Source organism: Lynx rufus, unplaced genomic scaffold (assembly GCF_022079265.1).
Source record: "Lynx rufus isolate CCGP_SWC_20201006 ecotype Redwood Valley unplaced genomic scaffold, mLynRuf1.p SCAF_4, whole genome shotgun sequence".
In the NCBI taxonomy this organism is placed as follows: Eukaryota; Metazoa; Chordata; class Mammalia; order Carnivora; family Felidae; genus Lynx; species Lynx rufus.
In genome coordinates, this window is record NW_025814856.1 from 146,697,920 (window position 1) to 146,715,201 (window position 17,282).

Sequence of the window (17,282 nt, forward strand, 5' to 3'; positions counted from 1 at the left end):
TTACAGGTAAACATGTATACAATGTGCTTCTGAACACACACCTATGTTTACATGTTTATTTGTATGTCTGCATATATACATCACTATACCTTAAGTTCAAAATCTCACAAGATTATTTTAAACTTCCGTTGCTAAGTCAAAGTTTGTACTTGAGAGGAAATATTTTTTTCACTGATCAAACATTCCCATCCAGGCCCTCTTAATCCCTTCCCATTCCCAACAAAACATCTTAAACCAAAGAAAAGGCAAACAACATTTTTTAGGCAGTGTCTCAACATCTCTAAAAAATATTCCATGGCCAAACTCACCATAGAGAGCTGTCCAAGTTTGATTAATTACATCTAGACACACAGTTCCTGACCTGAAACAGATGGAAAGAATGGCATTTTTTTAAAAATTAGAAAGCTAGTTGCATGTACCTGGCAACTAATTTTACTTATCAAGAATAGTACGAAAGAAAGAAAGAAAGAAAGAAAGAAAGAAAGAAAGAAAGAAAGAAAGAAAGAAAGAAAGAGGAAGGAAGGAAGGAAGGAAGGAAGGAAGGAAGGAAGGAAGGAAGGAAGGAAAAAACATCCCAATTAGGGAAGTATGATGAAGAGCAGAATATATACAAAGTCTTACTGTTTCCTTAGAGATTAAAAGGAAAAATCAGCAAGTATACAACGGTGAAATCAGACAACACCTTCACCAGGTGATTGGAATTAACACTGGCAACCAGGGGCAGACAAACCTGTGTACCTCGCCAGTAGCCTGAGGACACAATTACACTTTGTGGTTTTCTGGTCTTAAGTACGTATTCTGAATCTAATGATGAGGAAACATCAGACAACCCCAAATTGAGGGATGGTCTTTAAAATAACCGATCTATATTCTTTTTTAAAATGTCAACTTTATAAAAGCTGAGGAACTATTCCAGATTAAAGTATTTTAAAGAAACGTGTAATTAAAGTAGTTTAAAGAAACAAGTAAATGCAATACATGATCACGGACTGGATATTTTACTTACGGGGGGAAAATAAGTGCCAAAAAGGTACACTGCTGGAATGTGGCAGTAGCTTAAAACTGACACTCAATTCCTGAACCCAGCGAGTACACTGTGCTTATGTAACAAAACATCTTTGTTGTTAGGATGACTGATACACATAAGTATAAAAAGGCAGTAGGGCATGATGTGTGTATACAACCTACTCACACAGAGTTCAGAATACCTCGTGTGTGTGTGTGTGTGTGTGTGTGTGTGTGTGTGTGTGTAACAGCAAAATTTAGCCACGACAAGACTGCAGAACAAAAAAAGCATGTATTGTAAACAGCATCAGAAATACACAATAGGAGGCACATTTTAAAATATCACTAATAAAATATTAGAAGGAAAGAAAGGGTACGTAAGACTCATTAACTGAAATGAAACCACAGTCATTCATGTTTGCTTTACTCTCCAGAACTAAGAAACACTTTAAGGGCTGAAAATAGTGAATCTGTATACAGAAAACTTAGCTCTCTGAATTGTGTCTATGCAAAGAGAAAAGAGATGTGGAATATTACACATGCTAGCTGGGTATCAGGGGGGAATAAAGGACCTACTCATGGCAATGGGAAAACTAAGCAGCCCAACAGCAGAATGTGCACTAAAGTGGTTTAAAATATCATATCCCTGGGACTCTATAGTTTAAGTGACCATATGGTCCTCTCTGTTGATAAAATCTAGAAAGATAATTGAGGCGCTTCTTTTTTTTTTTTTTTTAAATAATGGAGAGAGAGAGAGATGAATGCTAGTAAGGGCAGTTGCTGCTAAGATTTAAACATTTTTAAATAGTTACTTACGCTTCATCAATGTTGGGATGGAAAATTTTATTCATGAATCCTGTAAAAAGAGATGTTAATTAGCAGCAAAAAGTATCCAGAGAACAATTCGTTTTAAAGTATTTTAGTACTGGAAACAATTTCATTATTAGAAAAAGGTGATGATACCCATAACTCATTACTTTTAATCTTAGATGTTTGGTTACTGTTAATACTATATGATCTGACAGTGTCACTTACTTAAAACACAGGGTTCTATCAGAGTTCTATTAAAAAACAATGAGCAAACTTTGAAAGCAATGCAGCTTCTTATACAAAATAATCATTAAGAGAAATTGTTTTCTGAGCTATGAAGGTACTTGCGAAGAAAATTTGTAGTTCTAAGTGGGTTATACCTAGTACTGATTACTTTTATCAGCAAGTTAAGAAAGCTACCCTGACTTCCCGCCCAAGTTTTATTGTTCAGTCTCTAAATTTGGAGGTTCTGCATTTAAACTTCTCCTTCTGAAGCTCAGTTACCGGTATCATACCACCACACTGGGTGCGGAACATGAATGAAGCTGTTGAAACACTAAAGGAATACCGCTACCAAACCACAAAGGATTTCATCACAGTGACCAAAATATTTAACTTTAGTCTACTCATTCCAGGAAACCCAGTTTTGACTAAAATTGGGGCAACCAAGAAATGAGGCAAGGAATTAAAAAAGAAAAATCTGTAAGATGGCTGCATCTGTCAGGGATTCAAGTTTTTTGATATATCCCTAGAAGAACAAGTAGAGACTAACAAAAGTAAGTAAGGACTTATAAAGAGTTTATTTTTAAGCAATCTCCACAGCCAACGTGGTGCTCAAACTCACAACCCTGAGATCAAGAATCACATGTGTTACTGACTGAGTCGGCCAGGCGCCCCTAGACTTTAACATATATATTGACGTTTAAATTCCAAGGAGAAATTAGTTTTTAGTCTAATTAAAACCAGTGACTGAATCAGTTTGTATATATGCAAATGACAATACGCGAAAGCAGAGGTCCACTGTCAGAGCGGTCATTTTATCATCCATATCATCTCAAGACTTTATTCCATTCCATACTTTTGATAAACTGAAGTTCCCTACTAAAGTGACTATCATTGTGTCCGTCTCAATCCCACCCTCCCTCACCCCCACCTCGTATGTTTCTCTTTCCCTCATTCACAATGTATTCGGTCAACACCTACGTGTCAGGCACTGTGCTTTTTCAGGGTATGAGATAAGTAAGGCAGTACACTGTTCTCCTGGACGTCAGCGCAGCACTGAGACAAGACACAAGGAAGTGCAATATGCACAAAGAACGGACACAGCTGGAGGGAAAGAGGAAGGTACCAGGAGAGATGCAGAGAAGTGGCATCAGAGGAGGATCCTCAGGGACGAGTTCCAACAAAGGTCATTACCTGGGAAAATCTAACAACCTTCTCCAGACTTAGAAAACGGGGTTAATAATACAAAATTCCAGGTATTCCATAGTCTTCACTTGCTCTAGTCACTCTAATACTAACTACGTTTCTACTTTTTTTAATTGTTTTTACATTTTTTTTGTGTTGGAATGGCTTCATGTTCTTACTGCTGTTAAGAGAGCTCAAGCAATGTTTAAATTACTCTAATGCAAAAAGAAATGCCTTGTGTCCAATTACTATTTCATATTAATTTTTCATTAAGGAAATAAGATGCTTCCAAGTCTAGATTTAAGAAGTCTGTGTTTATTGAAGAGATTAAACTAAGCCAATACAAAACGTTCATGTCTTAATGTTAAGAGGATAAAAATTCTGTATGACCCTAGAAAAACACTAATAAATATGTTCAAGAAGACCCATGAGGATATTCATTGCAGCTTTATTTATAAAAGCCAAAAACCTAATGCAATCCTATCAAAAGGGACTAGGGGAACTGTAGTAATATCCACATGTTGGGAGTCCGATAAAGCCAAGGTAATGAACTAGATCAGTAAGTATCAACTTGGATAGACCCATCGCTAAGGGGAGAAAAAAAAAGCTGTATGAATTTACAGCATGATAACATTTAGATGAACTAAAACAAAGCAACACTACATATCTCTATGGTAACAAGTATAGAAAACTGTACTGAACCAACATATATACTAAACTTAAAAAGTAATTATTTCAGTGAGGGTGCAGGGTCAAGGTCATGGTGGGAACAGGGAACAGAATGGGAATGGTGATTAAAGATGAATCTATCTGTAACACTATATTCCTTTTAAAAAGAGATAAAGAGAGAAAGTACTTGTATTTTTTTTTTTTTTCAAAGTCCGCACATAGGAAACTGGAAGCAAACATCTACAACTGTTAACAGCACTTAATTCTTTGTGGTGGGAATATTTTCTCCATTACACTTTTCAGATTACATCACTACCCCCACCCCCATCCTGTACCAGAAATGGGATCACAGCAATGTAAAAAATAGAAGGAAACAAACAAGTGTCAACAATAGTCAACTTTGAGAGACTCCCACATTCTATTATTCTCCTGAATTTCCAAAATTTCTATACTGTGTAATTTTAATAATTGAAAAAAAACCTTAATAATTGAGAAAAAAATGTTAAAAAATTAAAAATGTAGGAAACACTTTTTTTTTTAATTTATTTATTTTTTGAGAGACATAGAGAGACAGAGCACAAGTTGAGGAGGGGCAGAGAGAGAAGGAGACACAGAATCCGAAGCAGGCTCTGGGCTCCGGGCTGTCGGCACAGAGCCTGACGCAGGGTTCGAACTCACAGACTGTGAGATTATGACCTGAGCCAAAGTCGGACGCTTAACCGACTGAGCCAATCAGGCACCCCAATGTAGGAAACATTCTAAAGCGGACCTAATTATACACAGGTTATCCAGTGCTGAACCATTTTTAAGGAAGAAGGTCACTAAAATCAACTATTTTATTTTCTCTCAAATCTTAAACACTTTTTTGTTTAAATATTACAAGTTCAATACAAAAAAAAAATCAAAAGATCTTCAGATTATAAGACATATGGTCCTCAAGATCAGTTACATACAGGAAAATACTGCTATTACAACTGCCAAGAACCTTTCTGATGAGTGGGAAACAATGTTTAGCCAGTAGATGGTTTAATTCAAGAGACTTGTTCTATTATGTGAAAAGTATTTTGGCTTGAAGCTACAACAAAGAACTCACAATTCATTCTTGATGCTGAAAATCCTGCTTCTGCTAGATGTCTCCTAAGTAACACCTCGTAAAGCAACATGTATGGCAGAGGTCCCCAGTGCTACAGGTAAGAATCACCTGGAGAGCTCTTTAAAAACAAGTGCTACGCTAGAATGTGGCAAGTGTTATGGAGGAAGAACAGCAGAGAAGGGGACTCAGGACAGGAATGCTTGGGTGGGAGCTGCAATTTTAAATGGGATTGGCAGGGAGGGCCTTATGGAGAAGCGGAGAAACGGACAATCGGAAGGAGTGAAGGAGGTAAAGGAGGAATCATTCAGTATCTAGGGGAAGAGTGTCTATATAACACGAACAGCCAAGTGCAAAATGCATCAGGAGCTCAGCAAAGGGAGTATTAGGAGACCAGCAAAGGGAGTGGTGAGGCTGAAGCGTGATGAATAAGGAGAAGCCTAGAAGTGAGGTCAGAGAGGTGAGGAGCATTTGTGGGCCCTTTTAAGGATGCTGATTTCCATTCTGAGTGAGGTGGGAAGCCAGAGACTATGCTAGAATGGTGTTACATACAATCCCTCCTTAAGATTTTTTGTTGGTTTTTAACACAAGCCTTATCTTCGGGCAGGGGGGAGGGGGTGGGGGCTAATAAGGGAACAGCTCAGTAAGGTCACAGCACCAGCACATCAGTGCTGGGGACAGAACAAAGGTCCCGAGCAAAATGAGTGAGCTGTGTTCTGCTTTAGAATGTTTCCTACATTTATAATTTTTTTTTTTAACTTGAAAGGTTTTTTTTTTTCAATTATTAAAATTCACAATGCAGAAATTTTGGAAAGTCAGAAGAGTGAGAACGGAACTTCAACAATTTCATGTCATAGGGAACCTCAAAGGTGTAAGTTGAGAAAATAGCTAGAGTCAAAAGAGATTTAAATGTTTACCAAAAACGGTCTCTGAAAGATTAAAGTGCCTCCCTTCTGGTACAAGGCCCAGAGATCCCATTTGGAATCAATACAGCTTCCACACTGTTTTCAATTAAGTCGAAATTCTGGCTTGGTTGAATCCAAGAGTACATAACAGGGAGGGCCAAAAAGGACTCAGTAAACATACTCTTAGTAACAAATGGGTTGGGGGTGCCTCGGTGGCTCTGTCGGTTAAGCATCCAATTTTGGCTCAGGTCATGATCTCACAGTTGGTGAGTTCGAGGCCCATGTCGGGCTCTCTGCTATCAGCACAGAGCTTTGGATCCTCTGTCTACCTCCCGCCCCACTCATGCACACGTACTCTCTCTCTCTCAAAAATAAACAAGGAAGGAAGGAAGGAAAGAAGGAAGGAAAGAAGGAAGAAAAAGAAATGGGTTGGAGCCCAGACCCCAGTGCCCCTGCTAAGTATAAAACATCATCTGAGCTCTGAGACAGAGGGCAAAATCAGACTGGAAAAAGAAAAGTATTAACAGGGGCTTGAGGTCTAGTCCCAACCCTGCTATTAACTGCAGACCTTGGGAAGGTCCCTTCACTTCTCAGCCTGTTTCTTTACCTGAAATAGCTAGACTGTATGATCTCCAAAACCTCCATTCTTATTCTGTTTATAAAGGAACTATCAGCACTAAAAATCTAGGATTTAATAACAATGGCCAGAGCTCTGACAACAGAGGACTTTAGAGGAAATGTCTAAAGTTAAGTCCATAAAGGAAATTAATTCTGCAGGGCACGTTTTTAGGTACAGAAATATTCTAGAGAATACAAAGCTAACAACATGCTAAAATACCACAAAGAGACACAGAATCCACTGACTGGTCCAAAGTAGGCAGAAAGAGTTTATACCTTTGCCTTTGAGGAACAAGTTTAACCAGACCGATTCTGCCCAAAAAACAATCTCCAGACTACAACGATCTCTTCCAATACCAGGCATTTTCAATGGTTAGAAAAATACCCAAAGTAAGTAAACAGAACGGAGTATATATCCTTTAACATTTGCTCTTGGACAAGCTGTGGGCAGTATTTCTGGCAAAGCCCTTTACACGCTGAATGATGATGGCAACAATGGCACTTCTAGACGAGGAGGGGAGGAGACACAGAAAGAACAGGCCAGGAATTCAGAGAAGGAACATTCTCAGGACTCAGCGTGTTTGCCCTGGCATGTCCTCCTTCCTTTTGGCAATGCGATCACCACACTAACGAATACGTCTGCGACAAGAGAATTTTCCCAACACTTGTTTCCATTCAACCAGGAACTAGCTTGAAGATATTTTAAGAAAACATATTTTGAAAACTGCTTTTGTGAAAACATGATAGGCGGAAGCAAGTCATTTTTAATCTACATGATTTAAGATTTTATTCACAACCAGACATTTTCTAATGATATATATATTTCAGTGATTTGACCAGATAAAATCCACGACTCCTTCAAATCTCTGAGACAATTATCCTCTGGCACGACCCAAGCACTTATAAAAGGGAAGGCAACAGGAACAAACGTTTGGCTAAAAAGCTCACCACCTCTGTCCTCTATCTTTTAGCAGAGGGGAATGAGGTGATTTATAATTCTGGAGGAGGAATCCAAATCATGCTTAGTTGATGTGAAAAACTGCATTATCTCATAAAATGAGAGATTATTAAAAAGGAAAAATATGCCACGCTTTAGCTTGTGACACTCCCAATACTCAACTGTTCTAGACTAACACTTTTTTTTTTTAATTTTTTTTTTTAACGTTTATTTATTTTTGAGACAGAGAGAGACAGAGCATGAACAGGGGAAGGGCAGAGAAAGAGGGAGACACAGAATCGGAAGCAGGCTCCAGGCTCTGAGCCATCAGCCCAGAGCCCGACGCGGGGCTCGAACTCACGGACTGCGAGATCGTGACCCGGGCTGAAGTCGGACGCTTAACCAACTGAGCCACCCAGGCGCCCCGACTAACGCATCTTTTGACCCATAGGCTAATAGGCAGAGGAAGTAAATAACATCATGCCGAGTCATGCTGAAAACCGGTGTTTATTTCAGCCCGTTTCTGTGTCTAATCCCAGCAGGGGATCTGTACAAAGTTGTACACGCTTTCCAGTAACTTCAGATACTGGGGTCAATATGTAAATAAGGGTGGCAAAAATTAATCACCTTTGTTTTACTTGTGAGGATATTTTTAATGATCAAATGTGTGGACAGAATGAAATACCTAGGGCCAGTCATCTATACAGAAGTTTCCTTCAGAATAATCTTGAGAAATGAGAGGTCCGACAAGTGACTCATGAAACAAGGTAAATCCACCCTAAGGTGAGGAGGTGAAAAACGCCGAAGGCAAAAATAGAGGAGCTCCATCCCAGGGATAAAATGAGCTGGGACTGCAGACGGCTAAGGCGGCTGTGGCTGATGCAATTTAATTACGAGTTTATGAATCCCTGTGAGAAAAGGGTAAGTGAAAACATTAAGCCATTCTGATATTCCATCTTCATGATAGATGCCCACACAAGGTAGACCACTCAGAATCAACCTGATGGATTCGTTTCTTAGGCAGATATAATTGTTTTGAATCTATTTATTAAAGACTGGATCTTATCGCTCCTAGCAGCATCTCGGACTGTACATTTTTTAAGGGTAGTAACTTGGATCTCCATTCCTAGCATGCAGGAGGCGACCAGGGTTGGGATGTTCCAGCTAAAAAAGGGGTGGGGGGTGGGGCTGCCGCTGGCTTCACCAGTGACGGCCGTGCCGCCAGCTCTGTGCATTAGCGCACACTCAGAGATTTTCATCTTACCTCGGACGGCCAGGCCCAGCCCGTGGCCGCCTGCACCCAGGCAGAGGCCTCTTCCGAGAGCCGAGCCTTTCCTACTCAGGAGAGATGGACCTGGGCCGGTCTCTTCCTGGGTGAGGAACCCAGCAAGGAGCTCACTCTCAATGCCCTGTGTCATGGGAACTTCTGAACTGATCCTGTGTGTGTTCAGGAGATCTAAACTCAACAAGGGGTCGTCTTTTCTGTTTCTTCCTTTCTCTCTGATAATATGGAATCTGAGGGATGGGCTGGATGGATAAGAAAAGTTCATTTATAACTAAGAAAAGGTGAAGTGTTATCCTTCAACAGCCTAACCCTGCTACCAACCTAGCAGCCTACCAAAACCTGCGAGCCTTACATCTACTCTCCTGTAGTTTCATTTGTGGAAGACTGTAATGCTCTTTCCTGTCTCCACAGGGTCTCTTTCACTCTCCTGATCATTCATATAACCACACTGTCTGAATCTGGAGGACTTTGTTCTCATGGTCATTACTCCCTGCCTCAGTAGAGGCAGTATAGAACACAGTTGGCCACTCTTCTTAAATAAAGTCGTGGTTAAAAGATCAGGCTCCAGTCACACGGCCCAAGTTTCACTCTGCAAGCCTCAAGCAAGTTAAGAGTCACTGAATCTCTTTGCCTTTGTTATGAATAAAGCTAAGTTAAATTTTGGTATCTGCACATCATAGGACTGTTATGAAGATTAAATGAGTATATGTATAGCATTTGACCAGCAACTGGCACACAGTAAGTACTCAACGTTATTATAAGCCTCATGAGCTCGGGCAAGTAATTTCACCTCACTCTCCTCATCCTAAAGATGAAAGTATCTGCCCCTACCTACTCCTCCCTCAATCCTTTAGAAGTGTCCAGAGCATTAGAGTATATTTTGATTAGTGGGTATCAGGCTTCCTATAACCCCATCACACTGGAAATAGAAAATACAGGTACTCTAACATTTATCATGAAGAAGACCATTCTAATTGCATTTGGTTTGGGGGGAAAAGACCAGACTGGAAACCAGAAGGCAGACTCTGCAATTAGTTAGTAGTCAGTCATTTATCTCCACCTTCCTGAGTCTCAGTTTTACTATCCTTAAACTGACACAACTGGATGATATCATCTTTGACGTTCCTTCTAGCATTATGTTTTCACCAACACCAGAAACACGAACAAACCTTAAATTGTGGTGAACAAGTTTTCAAAGGGAACTAAGACACTACTCTTACTTGTTTTTAAAAGGATCGCAGTTTAACTAAAGAGGAAGCCAAAAATACATGTTTTCATTACGATAACAATCCAAAAAGGAGGAAAGGAGTTAATGCCAGAAAGATGTCAGAATAACCAGCTCAAAAGCTACAAGGTCAGCTACTATAATTAAAGTAGGAACTAACCTAAAGAGTAAGCTGGATGGAATTATTATATAGCAAATGGAAAGATTCTATAATAACGAATTGCCAAAGGCAGAATTGAGACTGGCATAAGCCAGCTTCTAGAAGGAAATGGACAAATCTTCTGACAGAAGCAAGCATGTACAAAGGCAAGGTTCCCCTTAGAGGTGGCCTGGGGGAGGGAAGGCCAACTACTATTTTTACTCTGGCTAATAGCAAGATAAAGGTCAATGAATTTAAATATTATAGACTGCCAACAGGAGGTTTTTCATTTAACAGGGCCGATATGACCACTGGCTTCTTCCATTACTGAGAACTTTAGCACCTGGCGTCCAAGTCTCTTTCTTGTCATTTTTAGTGACATTATCACCCACATAGATCACACTCCTGACACCCTGTCTTCTCAATCCCTGAAGCTTCTTCTCAGTGACTTTTCCTCTATCACATCTCATTCACACTCCCATCACACTCCCAGGACATACCTGGGATTTGTCATCTTATAAACAGCTTCACCTCCAAAATCACAGACCACCCCCATCCACCACAGTCCCTAAGAACTCTAATCCACTGACCTTCCCTTTTCTTCCCACCTACCAGCCCTCCTATCTTCACTCCTCTCCTTGCTTAATTTAAGATTTGAGGCGCCTGGATGGCTCAGTCGGTTAAGCATCCGACTTCAGTTCAGGTCATGATCTCACAGTTCATGGGTTCGAGCCCCGCGTCAGGTTCTGTGCTGACAGTTCAGAGCCTGGAACCTGCTTTGGATTCTGGGTCTCCTTTTCTCTCTGCCCCTCCCCCACTCACACTCTGTCTTTCAAAAATAAATAAACGTTAAAAAAAAAAAAAAGATTTAAGACCCATTGCCATCATTGCTTTGCAGCAACCTTCTGCAAACCCCATGCACTCTCTCCTCAGAAACACCCATCTGCAACTGGAGGAAACCAATCATTCATACTCGCTGTACTTGGACTTGAAGGTGTCACTAAACACTGATGCATTCATTTACTCCCCCACCTCAGTACAGAGCAGGCCATGTACCAGGCCCTGAGGTGGGGAGAAGGAATGTTTAGCAGAACAGACCCAGGGTCTGCCTTCATGGAGTTTATATCTACTGGGCTGGCAGGGAGGAAAGACATTATGCAAATGCACCAACTTTAAAAAATATGCTCAATAACCTTTTGTGGATTCAACATCACAGATAATTTTCCTTTCTCCTTTCACTAGTAGCCCGTCCCCGATTCTCCAACGGCTTGTGCATTTTCCTCATTATTCTATAAATCTCCAGTCCCCTTTGCTCCTCTCTTTCTCATTTTGACTTAAAAGCTCTGCCTATTTTGAGAGGATGGGGGCTGGTGGGCAGGGTCTCTCACTCTCCCCATCAAAATCCTCCCTGCACACACGCTAATTTTTCCTGCCTCAAGAGCTCATTCAAATGTTTAACGTCTTCCTACTGTCTCAAAGGCACTGTGCCTTCAATCCTCATCCTGATGCCCAGCATCACCAAGCTTTCCCTCTTTTCTAGACAACTGCCCCTACAATGAGCACATCAACAACCTTCAGAATCTCCCATTTCAGAAGTAAAAACTGAAACCTTCCTTTTATCTCCGCCCGCCATTTGCGTGCTCTCCTTCACACAGCCAAATTTCTTCAAGGCAATGGATTATAGACACCAGAGTTTCTCAATGTTGGCACCTGTTCCAAACCACCAGTATTTCTACTCTTCCCCTATAACAATACAGTGATCATGAAAACCTGCTTAAAACCTTTCAATAATTTTTCCATTGCATTAAAAAGAAAACTCATGCTGAGGCATGTGGGTGTTTCAGTCGGTTGGTTATACGTGCGACTCTTGGTTTCGGCTCAGGTCATGATCTTGCGGTTTCATGGGTTCGAGCCCCATGTCGGGCGCCGTGCTGGCAGCTTGGAGCTTGCTTGGGATTCTCTCTCTCCTCCTCAATCTGTCCCTCCCCCACTCACATTGTCTTGGTCTCTCTCTCTCAAAATAATTACAAATACATTTTTTTTTTTAATTGCAAACGGCTTTTATTTTTATTTTTTTCAACGTTTATTTATTTTTTTGGGGACAGAGAGAGACAGAGCATGAACGGGGGAGGGGCAGAGAGAGAGGGAGACACAGAATCGGAAACAGGCTCCAGGCTCTGACCCATCAGCCCAGACCCCGACGCGGGGCTCGAACTCCCGGACCGCGAGATCGTGACCTGGCTGAAGTCGGACGCTCAACCGACTGCGCCACCCAGGCGCCCCACAAATACATTTTTAAAAATTCTCTAAAAAATAAAATAAAACCAAAACTCAAGCCTTTAATCTCACCTACAAAGCCCTGTGGGACCTGACCCTGCATGCCACTTGGAGCCTCTCTCTTATTTCACTGCTCACCCAGTCTCCCAGCCTTATTTCTCTTCCTTGAGCATGCTAAGCTCCTATCTGCCTCAGGGCCTTTCTGCTCACAATTTCTTCTGCTTAGAATGTCCTCATCCCTGATCTTGGAGGATCAGGGCTGGGGTTTTTTGTTTTTGTTTTTGTTTTTTCCTTTTCATTTAAACCTTAAGCTTGGGGCACCCAGGTGGCTCAGTCGGTTGGGCGGACCACTTCAGCCCAGGTCATGATCCCGCACTTCGTGGGTTCCAGCCCTGTGTCGGGCTCTGTGCTGACAGCTCAGAGCCTGGAGCCTGCTTCCGATTCTGTGTCTCCCTCTCTCTCTGCCCCTCTCCTGCTTCCACGCTCTCAAAAATAAATAAGCATTTAAAAAAAAAACCCTAAACCTCAAGCTTAAGTTTACTTTGTCTGAGAAACCCTTCCTGAACACCTAATCTAAGATATCCATATGTCAATTTCACCACATCAATCTCTGCATAAAGCTATCAGCATTTTAATTTTTTGCTTCATTTTTTTCCTCAAAGAATTTGTTCAACCTCTGTTCCTCTAGCACCTGGAATAATGAATGCCCTGCACATATTTGGTATCTAGTAAATTTGTGAAGCTGATTAGAAAAAAATGGTATAAAAATGTATCAGTTTTCCGAAAAAGTAAATTCTGTTTCAGCTGCCAGACATATTCTTAAAAAAAAAAAAAAAAAAAAAAATCCACCCTGGAAAACTTCATTTTCAGAACAGCAGTAAAAAGAGAGCTTTTAACAATGGCTTACATTCTCATAGCATTATCTAAAAAAAACTTTTATGAAATTTCTTACTAGAACCTTGTTTCTCTCTACTGGAATTCAAAAGATATAGATCGCTACATAGTAGCAATTATGTATCTTCTGGAGACAGAAACTAAATTCAAAACCACCGTCATGAAAGCCAAGAAGAAAGGAGGTGATGGAATTTTGCTTCCTTGGTCTCAGAATTCATTCTGTTTGTGAAAATGCAGTGGTCCAAACAGGCCTCTGTTAAATAACTAACCCCCAAACCTTTCAGAAATGACATACTCTACTCCAAATCCTCGTCCACCCCTAGCTTACTGGCTCCCTTAGCTTACTCCTAGTTCCCAGGAGGTAATTATACAATGTTTCCATCTAGGAAGGTACACAGTGAAATGGTAAATATTCTCAACTCTGTATTTTAGTCATACCCTATTATAAAATTCCATTCCAAAAATATTGTGATGTAATTTCTGGCCATAGTGAAATAAATTTTTACAATGCCAGAGGTGTCTGCTATTCTGACAATGAAAAAGGTTAAATCACTTTCCTTAACCGCTGGCAAAGTAAAAAGAGTAAGGTGCACTGATCATCAGAGTACCTTCTAATTAAGAACCTATGGTAGACTGGGAGATTCAGAAAGTACTCTGACAGGTTATCTAATCTAGTTTCCCTTGAAATAGGAAGATCTAAACCACTCTATTGAGAGGATACCCGACCTAGCAGTAAAGGCCACTGGTAGAGCTCAATACAGTATTCCAGCTACTGTTAATTGCCCATGACCTTTCCTTTTTGTCTCCATTTACTGATATGGGTTTGGCTAGCTCTTGCTATATGCCCACTGACATCAAATTCCATTGCACAACGAGTGTGGTTTTTTCCCTGACCATTCTATCAACATCAAGCAAATTATTAAACCGCTCCCTCCAGAATCTTGTTCTCAATCAACCATTTCTCTTACTCTGCTTTGGCATAATCAAATTTGCAATCCAGACACACAGTACATGCAGCCTGCTCCTGTGAGGCAGTCTTCCTCACTGTTAAGATGGATATGTATATAGGTAGTGTTTCAAAAGTTAGTTTCTAGACTTGTTAGGTGGATGTTAAAACAGTGTTCTATTTGTAAAAAGTATAAATGAAAAAAAAATTTTTAAATACAAACGATAGGGTGCCTGGGTGGCTCAGTTGGTTAAGCGTCTGACTCTTGATTAAAGGTTATTTACAAAAGACTCTAAAATACTCTACAGTTCTATCTGAAATTAGTAGAATGAAGTTTTATTAACATACTACCCAGTAATCATTTAAAAATATAAAGGCCAAATTCTTCATTTTCTCTTGAATGCTAGTGTTTAAGTAGCTATGGTGTGATGGAGACTACTGTAGATCCTGAAGGAGACTTCATGATATTTTCAAGGCCTTTAGAGGTGGAAAGACTTAAATCTAACATTTTATGCCTGTATTTTATTAGAAGACATAATTCCCCCCCCGGCTTAAGTTTATCAAAAATGTTATTATTTATGAGTTATGAAACAGGAATCTTTTTTGGTTCATAGGAGAAAAATGGAGCAAGGGGAAACACATGTGAAAGAGTCAGATTGGAAAGAGAAGTAGGTAAGAATTGTTACAGGTAGCAGCCCAAGAAAAGGGAGAAAAGGGAAAGAAAGAAAAGGAGTGAAAAAGAGTTTTGTGTAAAGGTGTAAAGATAGTACCCAAGATGGAATAAACTAAATTATAAGCAGAAAAACAGAGAGAACGGTATGTAACCCTTATACACACACATAATTAAAATTGAAAGGAAGTAAGAAAGGAAACTGGTGGAAACTTGGGGGCCAGCAGGGCCTTAGCAAGCTACCAGGTGAAAAATCTGGCCAAGGATATAATGGCTTTCTAGAACAAAAGACAGGAAAAAGTATAGACACAGACAGGACATCTGAAAGACATGCATTTGCCATATGTTTAAAAATATAAACTTTTAGGGGCGCCTGGGTGGCTCGGTTGGTTATGCATCCAACTCTTGATTTCAGCTCAGGTCATGATGGCACGGTTCATGGGCTTGAGCCCCGTGTTGGGCTCCACACTGACAGAGCAGAGCCTGCTTGGGATTCTCTCTCTGGCCTTCCCTGACTCGCACATGCGTGTTCTCTCTCAAAATAAATAAAGAAAAACTTATATAAAAAAAAATATATATATATTATATATAAATAACTTATATATAATATATATAATTCATATATATAGTATAAAGGAACTTACTATTATTTAGAAGTTATAGAAAAATGTTTTTAATCCCTTTTTTAAGTTTTTTTTTTTTTTTGAGAGAGTGAGAGAGAGTGAGCATGAGAGGGGGAAGGGCAGAGAGAGAAGGAAAGAGAACATCCCTGTTTGGGATCAAACAGGCTCCATGCTGTCAGTGCAGAGCCCAACGTGGGGCTCAAACTCACACACCATGAGATCATGACGTGAGTCTAAATCAAGAGTTGGCCTCTTAACCAACTGAGTCACTCAGGCACCCCCAAAAACGTTTTTAATCCCTTTTACAGCCATGGATAACTGTAACAATATTTTGGCATTCATACTTGGAATTTCATGGAAAAAATTAGAGTTAATGCTATACAAGATTACCATTTTCCTGTGTGTTCCTTTAAAGATAGAGTTAAAACATTAGTCATGACTAAAGCATTTTGTCCATTAAGACGTACCATAATTTAACTACTTTATGATCTACTGGGTCATTTAGATTGCTTCAAACTTTTTAAAGTAAAAGTTTTTAAAGTAACACTGTAATTTGCATACTTACACATTAATTTTAGTGCACAATTCTGAATCTTAGGATAATTTAAGTAAAATCACTCAAAGAATATAAAATCTTCAATTAGTATATACTAAGTTGGCTATATCATAATACCTTTGCCAACAATGCTTAACCTGCCAATGTGTTAAGTCCTGTATCTCTCATTTTAAGTTTATTTTGAGAGAGAGAGACAGACAGACAGACAGACACAAGAGAACGAGTTGGGGAGGGGGTAGAGAGAAAGGGAGAGAGAGAATCCCAGGCGGGTTTGACTCTGTGCTATCAGCACATGGGGCTCTCTCTCACAACCGACCTTGAGATCGTGACCTGAGCTAAAATCAAGACTTGGACGATTGACCACTTAACCAACTGGGCTACCCAGGCACCCCTCTCACTTTTTTTTTTTTTTTTAATATTTTTAATGTTTATTTATTTTTGAGACAGAGAGAGACAGAGCATGAACGGGGGAGGGTCAGAGAGAGAGGGAGACACAGAATCTGAAGCAGGCTCCAGGCTCTGAGCCATCAGCCCAGAGCCCAACGCGGGGCTCGAACTCACGGACCGCGAGCTGAAGTCAGACGCTTAACCGACTGAGCCACCCAGGCGCCCCCCTCTCACTTTTTTAATAAGCATTCTCTGGAGTAGACATAAAACCATTTTGTACTCTACGCTTATTGGTTACTTTTGAATTTTTATTCAAAGCTGCTCTATTTTACCCTCTTTAAATGACATCACTCATCTTTATTTCACCCCCTCATCAACTACAAGTCTGTTTCCTTTGGTAAAAACATTTTCTTAATAGATGAGCACATGCTGGAAACTGAATCTAGAGAAATATGGCATACTCTCTGTAGCAACTTCTCTGCAAAAAAACCAAAATCTTCATGGACTGGGGATTACGTGGGGTTTTGAAACAGTGTTCTAAACTCCTTATGCACACCTACACATCTCTGAAGCTCTGTAAAAACTGTATTCTCAAAAAAAAACCTCACCTTTCTTGTAAAAGCCTATCTTTTCCATACACTCTCTCTCAGCCACTAACCCACACCTCTCCTAAAAAGCAATCAAGTGTTGTCACTAAAGTCTATGCAACATTTTATTTATACTGATTTTTTTTTTTTTTTTTTAAATTTTTGGGACAGAGAGAGACAGAGCATGAACGGGCGAGGGGCAGAGAGAGAGGGAGACACAGAATCGGAAACAGGCTCCAGGCTCTGAGCCAT

General features: G+C 40.2%; 1 protein-coding gene across 5 annotated transcripts in view; it reads right to left on the reverse strand.

Moving 5' to 3' along the window:
* The window catches only part of UBE2H (ubiquitin conjugating enzyme E2 H), a 104,187-nt gene that overhangs the window by 23,764 nt on the left and 63,141 nt on the right, over positions 1-17,282 (reverse strand). For 4 of the 5 annotated variants that reach the window (XM_047094471.1, XM_047094472.1, XM_047094474.1 and 1 more), the window contains 2 exons: positions 1,822-1,861; positions 309-361 (listed from right to left, as the gene is read on the reverse strand). The exons of the other annotated variant lie outside the window; for it this stretch is intronic. In XM_047094471.1, coding sequence (XP_046950427.1) covers positions 309-361; positions 1,822-1,861 — 93 coding nt within the window. The remainder of the gene's footprint in view (positions 1-308; positions 362-1,821; positions 1,862-17,282) is intronic. 5 annotated transcript variants of the gene reach the window in all.